This window comes from Gavialis gangeticus, unplaced genomic scaffold (assembly GCF_001723915.1).
Source record: "Gavialis gangeticus isolate Ggan-Ray unplaced genomic scaffold, GavGan_comp1, whole genome shotgun sequence".
NCBI classification, from domain to species: domain Eukaryota; kingdom Metazoa; phylum Chordata; order Crocodylia; family Gavialidae; genus Gavialis; species Gavialis gangeticus.
The window spans coordinates 50,071,729-50,081,532 of NW_017729004.1; the positions used below are offsets into that span (position 1 = coordinate 50,071,729).

Consider the following 9,804-nt stretch of genomic DNA (forward strand, 5'->3'; position numbering starts at 1 on the left):
CACCAGGCAGCACAGTTTGGAGAGAAGGTGAACAGCACTTAGCATTGAAAGAATAGGTTAGGGACTATTTAGAAAAGCTGTACGTGCACAAGTCCATGGGGCCAGATGCAATGTATCCAAGGGTGCTGAAAGACTTGGCTGATGTGATTACAGAGCCGCTGGCCATTATTTTTGAAAACTCATGGCGATTGGGGAAGGTCCTGGACAATTGGAAAAGGGCAAAAATAGTGCCCATCTTTAAGATAGGGAAGAAGGAGGATCCAGGGAACTACAGACCAGTCAGCCTCACCTCGGTCCCCAGAAAAATCATGGAGCAGATCCTCAAAGAATCAATTTCTAAGCACTTGTAGGAGAAGTGATCAGGAACAATCACCATGGATTCGTCAAAGTTATGCCAGACCAGCATGATTGCCTTCTTTGATGAAATGACTGGCTCTGTGGATGCGGGGAAAGCAGTGGATGTAATATATGGATTGTCGGATTGCCAGGTTCAACAGGTAGTAATCAATAGCTCAATGACTAGTTGGCAGCCAGTATTAAGTAAAGTGCCCAAGGGGTTGGTCTTGGGACTGGGTTTGTTCAATATCTTCAGCATGTTCACAGATGACACCAAGCTGGGGGCATGTAGTAGATACACTGGAGGGTTCAACTAGAATTCAGAATGACCTAGACTAGGGGTGGGCAATGTTTTTTGGTCAGAGTGCTAAAAACCCCCACAATGCCTAACTTGGAGGTGCCGGAGTGCCGGCATGCCAGAAAAACAAAATGAGGGTAGGGGGTATATGGCAGGACACCCTGCATGTGCCCTTGCCCCCCCAGCCCTGCTGCCCCCCAGCCTGGGCTCCCGGCTGGCACTAGCTACCCAGAGCTGGAGCCAGCTGCAGCCACGAGACTCCAAACAGCTGTGCCGGGCTCCAGAGCCCTGGTATCAGCTCCGTACTGGCGCGTGCACCTGAGCATCAGAGAGGGCGGTGGGGGAGGGACCTGAGGCAGTGCAGCCCTGGGCCCTCCCCCACTCACAGCACAGAGCTGGTGACTGGGCTCTGGAGCCTGGCACAGCTGTTTGTAGCTAGCCTGGGCTCCAGGCAGCTGCAGCAAGCAGTGGGCAGGCTGCAAACAGCTGCGCCAGACTCCAGAGCCCAGTCACTAGCTCTGTGCCGGGAGTGGGGGAGAGAGTGAGGCTGCACTGCCTCAGGCCCCTCCCCGACCGCCCTCTCCGATGTGTGGGTGCACGTGCCGGTATGGAGCTGATGCCAGGGCTCCAGAGCCCAGCACAGCTGTTTGGAGCCTCCCAGCTGCAGCCGGCCAAGGCTCTGGGTAGCTGCTACCAGCCACAGAGCCCGGGCTGCTCCCAGCAGGCAGCTGGGATGCTGCAAGCCCTGCTGGGAGCAGTCTGGGCTCCAGCAGCTACCCCGAGCAGGGGCTGGACTTGATGTGCCGAGCAAAGTGGCCTCACATGCTATGCTTGGCATGCGTGCTGTGGGTTGCTGACCCCTGACCCAGACAAATTGGAGGATTGGGCCAATAGAAATCTCATGAGTTTCAACAAGGACAAATGCAAAGTCTTGCACTTAGGACAGAAAGCTCCCATGCACTGTTACAAGCTTGGAACCAACTGGCTAAGCAGCAGCTCTGCAGAAAAGGACCTGGGGGTTCTAGTGGATATGAATCAGCAGCATGCCCTTGTTGCCAAGGCGCATTTGTACATGTGATGGGGTTTTAGTCCTTAGGGTTGTATTCTATGCCTCCTAAATTGAAACAGTGAGTTTTTAATTGAAATGGTGGGTTTTATTTTTTCTGGCGCTGTATATATGTTATGTCCTGGTGGCCACAGGTGTCTGCTGAAGGCAGAAGCAGCAAAGCGCTCAATACTTTTTTTTTTTGACGGAGTCTGCCTGCCTATGCCATGGCCAGGGTGCTATTAATCTGTGCCATTAATCTGTCAGCTCACCCCCTGGCCACAGGAGAGACAGGGAGGCTTCTCAGAAAAAAAGAATTGGGCCCCTCATCGCTTCTGCCTTCAGTAGGCTCCTGTAGCCAGCAGAACTCCTGGGTCCACTTGGGAATGAGCTGGCTTGTCCCTGGGGCAGTGCAGAGAGATGGCAGGAGGGCAGCTGGGTGTGCTAGCAGCCAGAGAAGGCAGCAGGGATGGTGTATGGAGTGCAGGGCCATCAATGTTCCCATTTGCAACATTGCAAACTCATTTAAAACCCCCAAAACTCACGTACATGTAATGTGTGACTCTATTAAGTGACACAAAAGGAAATTTTTGTCACATGTACATCATGACATTATCACATGTACAAGCACTCAAGGAAGCTAGCAGCATACTGGGATGAAGCAGTAGGAGCATTGCCAGCAAATCAAGGGAAGTAGTTATTCCCCTCTATTCTGTATTGGTGAGGACACATCTGGAGTACTGTGTCCAGTTTTGGGCCCCCCACTATAGAAAGAATGTGGACAAGCTAGAGAGAACCCAGCAGAGGGCAGTGAAAATTGTTCAGGGGCTGGGGCACACGACTTCTGAGGAGAGGCTGAGGGAACTGGGCCTATTTAAATCGGCAGAAGAAAAGAGGGTGGATTTGATAGCAGCCTTTAACTACTGGAAGGGTAGTTACAAAGAGGATAGAGTTAGACTGTTTTTAGTGGTGACAGATGACAGTAGAAGAAGCAGTGGTCTCAAGTTGCAGCAAGGGAGGTTTAGGTTGGATATTAGGAAAAACTCTCTTACTAGGAGGGTGGTGAAGCACTGGAACGGGTTACTAGACAGGTGGTAGAATCTCCATCCTTGGAGGTTTTTAAAGACCTGGCTTGAAAAAGGCATGGCTAGATTGATATAACTGGGGAGGGTCCTGCTTTGAGCAGGGGGGTGGACTAGATGACCTTCTGAGGTCCCTTACAACCCTAATTTTCTATGATTCTCTGATTCTCTGATCAGGGGGAAATGCCTCTCAGAGGTACTGTTTGTATAGACACTGCATGACAATATGTTTAACCATTTATGGAATGCAGACATTTCTTCCCCTGCCTATTACCTTTCAGACTATGTTGATCAAGTACAGGGCTAATATAGTTGCATGGGAAATATACACATTTAATATAAGGGATGGCATTTACCCTATGGAAGCTTGACTCATAATAACCTTTCAGAGGTAATTTGTAATGCTTTATTCTCACCTCATCTTTCTCTGAAAAACTTTCAACATCTCAAAGATGAGATGCAGTTGTCTATATAGGTCAGTCTCTATAAACCAGGAAAAGAAAGTTTGCTGCATGTTGCAAAGAAGCAACAGGTGCAACTGCAAAAGGACAGAGAGTAGATGAGTCTAATACAAGTCATCGTCTGTATAGTCATTTCTTATCTTTTGCCTGATGTAGACACACCAGTTAGCTTTCCATGGAACATCATTTCAAAATGGGATACAGATTTCTAAATCACTTCCACATGTTTTAATTGTTATCCCTCGACAGTCTAGAGAATAATGTTGCTTGTGATCTCAAACTGTATTTTTAAGGATATTAATATTTGGAAGTATTTCATTTCACCACATGAATAACAAATGAAATCTTCTCATACAAATTAGAATAAAACTTCTAAGATAAATTTAATCTGTCTCACACCTGTTGGCACAACTTTTGAAAGTTTAACTACTAGTTTTCTGGTCATTCTTTTTTGGTTTAAAGCCATGCAGACCTTGTCCAGTGCTGCTTGCACAACTGATTCACTTTGAGTATCCAAAGCTGATGTTGCCTCATCAAGCAGAAGAATCTTGGGATTGCGAACCAGAGCTCGTGCAATTGCTATTCTCTGTTTCTGACCCCCACTTAGTTGTGCTCCTCTTTCCCCAACCATGGTTTCAAACTTCTGCAAGATAGTAAAATATGTTCCCAGAACTGTTAATGACACACTTAATTCACAACACCAATCAAGCACAATGTAAAGATAAATCACATCTCCATGTGCAGTATACAGAATTCTTTCCTTTTTCTAAAACAACAACAACTAGAGAGTTTCATAAATGACCAAAGTAGGTAATCTTCTTATTTGGATGTGCAGGATTCTAATAATTATTAATGTGAAGAATTCAAGCTATGACTTGAAGTCTTAAAACAACTTTGATTTTACCATATCTCAAACAAGGTATTAGAAAGATCCAACTAGGTTTAGATTTATAGGTCTTGGATTAGCTGGTTCTAAACCACTGAGCTGTGGCAACTCTTCTAAAAAACACTGCCTGGCATTTATTATGAAAGAATTTGCTTACATCAGGTAGCTTCATGATAAAGTCATAAGCATTGGCGTCCTTAGCAGCTTTCTCAATCTCTTCCATGTTGACATCTTCACAGCCATAACGGATATTTTCTGCAATAGTAGTAGCAAATAGTATAGGCTCCTGATTCACTACACCTATAATCTCCCTCAGATATCTTACATTTAGGTTCCTAATATCTTGCCCATCAAGGGTAATCTAAAAATGAAGAAAATAAAAACAGGTATCTAAGTGGTCCAATCAAGAATTGTGGTATCAGAATTAGCACTTGCAATCTTTATGAAGATATTTGCATTTTAGCAGCTGAACAATATCACTCAGGACACTAGTAAACATTAAAGAAATATGATCTATACATCATCCAGCTCAGGTTCTGTGTCTTACCGTGCCCTCCACAGGGTCATAAAATCTCTGTATCAGTTGAACAGTTGTACTTTTCCCACAGCCACTACCACCAACCAGGGCTACTGTCTGGTCACAGTTAACCTTCAGATTCAAGCCTTTCAGTACCTACATAAGAAAATTTGAACAATAATAAAAAAAAAACCCAACATGCCAATTTCTCATTTATATTAGCGTAAACCTGGAAACATTCAGTGCCTTTAGTGGAATTTCTCCAAACGTACAGCAGAATTTGATCTGATATCTCTAAATTTCACAGTATGGTCAACTCTTTACATCATGGGGAGAATTTAAATTTTCTAATTAAACACTGAAACATAAACATATTACTTTGTACCCCCACTTTTCTTAGCCATATTCCTTCCATGTGCATTTACCATGCAAGTCATGGGGATAGTCAGTTACAGTGGAACCCATTTATCCACAACTCTTTAATTAGAGTTCTAAAAATCATTTCTTTCATATATCATGGCCACAAAGCAACCTATGTAATGAAGCCAAGCACATACTGCATTATGCCACAGATAAAAAAGAAGGGGAATAAGGGTGCTTCCAATGTCTTACTAGTAAATTTTACTGAAAATTTTTAACCAGTGAAGATGTATGATATTTTTAATAGAATTTTACAAGCAAAGGCATGGGTTTAGAGTGGGGCTTTACATTTGGAACGTTCACTGCTAATTCTTGTGGAATGAAATATTTCACAATTACAGTAGGAGAGAAGTTTGGAATGCCTTGGTGAATTTATCTTTTGGGCTCCCTTTGCACAACCTCAAAGAAATGTAAAAGATGAGATACTGTTAAACTTTAGAGCGGTAGAAGAAAAGAAGAAACCTAGTTTTGCTGCTGGCTACTCTGGGCTAGGAGGAAAATCAGGGCCTATAGAAGGGCCCTTGTAGCTGTCAGGATTCCCTCCAATTGAAGGCATTGAAAAAAGATTTTGGAAACCTATGCTGAAATAGAATGGATGGGATCTTGTGCTAATTATGCCTTTTCCTGTTACAATGGAAAACAATTTTTGTGAGTTTTTGCTCTTGGTGTGTGAGCCTTTGCTCTCACACACACAAATACACACACATAATGTTAGAATATTTCACAATAAGAATGACACACAGTAGAGCCTCAGAGAAAAGTAATCAAGTATGTCAGGAATGAGCACCAAGATCTAGGGGAGCAACTATTCAGGGAGGCACCTCTTGGGAAGACGAGGACCAATGGGCACAAGCTAATCGAAGAAAAATTTTGGCTGGCTATAAGGAAAAACTTCTTTTCCATAAGGGTAACTAGAATCTGGAACACACTCCCAATACAGGTGGTGCAGTCACCATCCTTGGAGGTGTTTAAAAGGAGGCTGGATAACCACCTCATTGAGCTCCTTTGAGTCCAATAACCTCCTGCCCATGGCAGGGGACCGGACTTGATGATCTTCCAGGTCCCTTCTGGTCCTCTGATTCTATAAGTCTATGAAATTTCACAGACAGTGCCATTTCTTAAAGGCACTATATTGCCTTTAAACAGATTCTTGTTTCTCCAGAAATATGAATTGCCTTTAAACAGATTCTTGTTTCTCCAAAAATATGAATTGTTAAATAAAAAAATGAATCTACATCCACCTCAACCAGTTAAAGCCAGCTTAAAATAACTCATAGGTGTTTGTTAACTGTGCAAAGTTTAATTTATTTAGCCACAGAATTAATAGAAATTGTTGTTTCTTGCTCCTGATTTAGGAGGAGAGAGTACAGTTGGATATTCTCTTTAAAATATTATTTTACTACTAAGTCTTTTGTTTCAGAAAAACAGGGAAAAAGCAAAAGTAATAATTTCAAGCTACTCAACATATCCTTTACCAGGGTAGGGGCAAGAGAAAACCTGAGCACACCCTGCCCTCAGAGCTCACTGAGGCACACCAGAGCTGGAAATTCTCTACTTCTGGCTGCTCCAGGATCACCCCCAGGCATACCAGAGACCAAGGGCTTAAGAGTAGGTGCTGGGAATGAGCCCAGAGCAGTCTCATCATTGAACTCCTGGTACTAGAGTGTGACAGATGGCTTGGGCAGGCAAGGCATGTTCAGCCCTGTGTTTTAGACAAACTCATAGTGAATAAAATGAAGTTACTCAAGCTACTAAGGTTAATGAGATCAAAATTAAGAAGAAATGAAAGGTTCAAAATGTTTGCAAATAAATAAGAACATACTAACAAAACCCGCCTAAACCCTTAAGCTATATCACAAGGTTAGAATCATTTTCTATGATTCTATGAAAGGCCTTTATCCTGCAAGTTTTCGCAAGAAATGTTGTTATGCTTCAACATACCAGCACACACACAGGCAAAATCTGGGTTCCAGTAAAGTTAACAAATAGGTGGCTAGCCTGGAAACTATGGAAATTAATGGAAAGAGTTCCATTACCTTCAGTGGGCTTTGGATCTGGCCCTTTGTCCATAAGAAATCTATGTCTTCCTAAATGATGCTTCCTTATTAAAATTGTGTAGGGGACAAAAAGTATGGACTGTGGGCAAGTAATAAATCTGCTGAGGAGACAGGGTGCTAAGTCCATTATGTCAACACCATTGCCATTTTAAACTAGCTGGCTGGAGTACTACTAAAAATGTAGACAAGGAACACTGAGTTCAGAGCAGGAGAACCACCCAAATATTAACTGCCTTCTCCAGTGGGTTTTGCATTGCATTCTGTGTTGCTACAACTATTCCGTTAATAGTACTGAAGCTGCTAACTTGTGTAAAGCTAACCTGGGTATATCTACACAAGCTGCAATTATTACAGCTTGTCCCCACACCCTTCTTTAGCCTCACTTCTTTTGCAGTAGAGGCAAGATAGCAGTCAAGCAATCATGGTTTCTTTAATTTATATTACGGTTCTCTGCTCTCTGTCCTGCTCATCTGTTTTTACTTTCCTTTAATATATGTAATACTCAGCACTTGACTGAGTTCCCCTTAATTGGCTACCCAAAATTTTCTCCAAGCACATTGGCAAAAAAGGAAGCCTTTTTTCCTTTGCCTTCCTAACCTGCCCAAATAATAGGGGGATAGATCCCCGTTGATGGATTAATGGTCCTTCATCAAACTGGAAAAGCAAGCAATTATACAGGACAAGATACTCTTAATAAATGTATGCTCAAAATCATTAAAGTAATTTAATTGCATTAATGACATGGGATTATAAAAGATCTCAAACAATCATTTCATTACTCAACCCCATCCAATTAACTCTCCACCTCCCAGCATTGTTCCTGCCCCCTAGCCCCCAACCCATCTCTCCCCCGACCTTCCAGAGCAGGGATTGAAACCTGTCCTGGCTCACCAGCCCTATAGTGGCAAATCACAGCTGTAGCTCTTAATCTGGCCACTGCTCACCACCCTTCTAGTGGCAAGTCATAGATGTGCAGGTAGGGGACAGTCAGAGAAAGTTTTTAGCCTTAAGGTGTGACTGCCCCAAACCCAAGATAGCACTAATACCAATTGACATGTGAGTAGCTTGTCCCAAGGAGACACAAACGGAGGTCCTGGAACACCCTCCCATGGCAGGACTCAAGGCAGGGCTGAGCTGCCTGAAGAAAAAAACAAAAAGCCCTATAGAGGAGGCTCACTTACCTTTTGCAGCAAAAGCCAAGCCACACCGAGAAGAGCGCGGTTCATCAGCTGCTTTGATTTGCGGCTGGGAGTGGCGCTGACAGATGACATCATCAAAAACCGCCGCCCGGATGATTTAAAAGCTGGCAGTGGGGAAACAGAGAGGGAGGCAGCCACACTGGAGGCAGGAGGTGAAGCTACTCCTCTTGCTGCACAGCGGCAGGATCGTCAGCTCAGCAGGGGGCCAGACGAGGACCCACAGGAAGGGTCCCAGCTCCCCTAAGAGGAATACATACCCAGCTCGGCAGGGCAGCTGGTCAAGGAGGATGGTGTTGAGGGATCCTGAGGGCCACAGATGCCAGATCTGTGAGTGGGGTGAGCTGAAGCCCGAACCCCTACTGTTCTTTTCTTCTCTTTTCTTTTATTTTATCACTTTGAAGGGCACACAGAGCCCGAACTGGGGAAGACATCCCCAACTGACCCGCAGGGTCAAGAAGAAGAATGGAGTCAACATGTGGACCATGACATCTCAAAGGGGAAGAGCAGATGCTGAGACAAGAACAGTCCCACGCCCCGTAGTCACCTGGGGCAAAGAGACTTCGAAGGACAGGCAAGAAGGGACGAGAGCAGGAGGGAACACCAAGGAGACAGGCCAGTGGTCCATCATCCAGTTGTCCTGAGGGCTGGTGTATGGCTAGGGTGTAGGGGAGATGGAGCCCCAACAACGCCCACAAAGGGCAGCACCCAGTTTGTGAGATTCCACAAAGGGGAGTCCCACCACTGAAGAAAAGAAGATCAAGTCATGGCAGATGAGTGTCGGGGCCTCTCTTGGGGGTGAATACAGCCCAACGCACAAGTCCCGGGGACACACCCCATGGCCAGAACCGGGCGTTCACTCTAAAGTCGCTAGAGAGCACCTATATGAGACCAGACGGGTGCATAGCTCAAAGTGCAACTTGTAACAAATTCCTAATTTACCTTTAATTGAAACACATACCAACGTTGCTCACAGTACCTTAACATCTGGCCTAGCGGGATAATTGAAGTAGACATTGCAGAATTCCAAATTCCCTCTAATGTGGTGGGGTTTATAGCCAGACTCTGAAAAACTGTCAATTTGAGGTTCCTATATAGAACAAATAGGAAAAGAAAAGAGTTATTGATATTCTTTCCCAGTATGTCAGCTACTAGAAATGTTAGAATACAACATAATAATATGGAGATATTATGGGACATTTTAAAGTAGTTTGGGTCAAAATAATTATTTCATTGGTGGCTAAAGTTTTCAATCCATCCCCCTAGTATTATTTGTTTTACCTCTTCATTTCTATACTCCTCAACCTGAACAGATCACTGCTAGGAAAGAAAGGGCATTTCAGACTCTAAACCTATGCCCATCTTTGAACACTTTATTGAGTCTATTGAAACTTTCAAAATGAGTATGACTCGATGTCAGTTATGATAATTGTGATAATTGTGGGGTGGAAATACATGCATTGAGTTTGCTCAGTGAAATGATTAAATGCATTTCATATAACCACT

The 9,804-nt window shown here is 43.9% G+C and overlaps 1 protein-coding gene across 1 annotated transcript in view; it reads right to left on the reverse strand.

Annotated features, from left to right (window-relative positions):
* Positions 1 to 9,804, reverse strand: part of LOC109291375 (phosphatidylcholine translocator ABCB4-like) — a 116,211-nt gene that overhangs the window by 53,187 nt on the left and 53,220 nt on the right. The window contains exons 11-14 of the mRNA XM_019508366.1: positions 9,278 to 9,388; positions 4,656 to 4,781; positions 4,266 to 4,469; positions 3,695 to 3,865 (exon numbers count right to left, since the gene is read on the reverse strand). Of these exons, the coding sequence (XP_019363911.1) occupies positions 3,695 to 3,865; positions 4,266 to 4,469; positions 4,656 to 4,781; positions 9,278 to 9,388 (612 nt within the window). The remainder of the gene's footprint in view (positions 1 to 3,694; positions 3,866 to 4,265; positions 4,470 to 4,655; positions 4,782 to 9,277; positions 9,389 to 9,804) is intronic.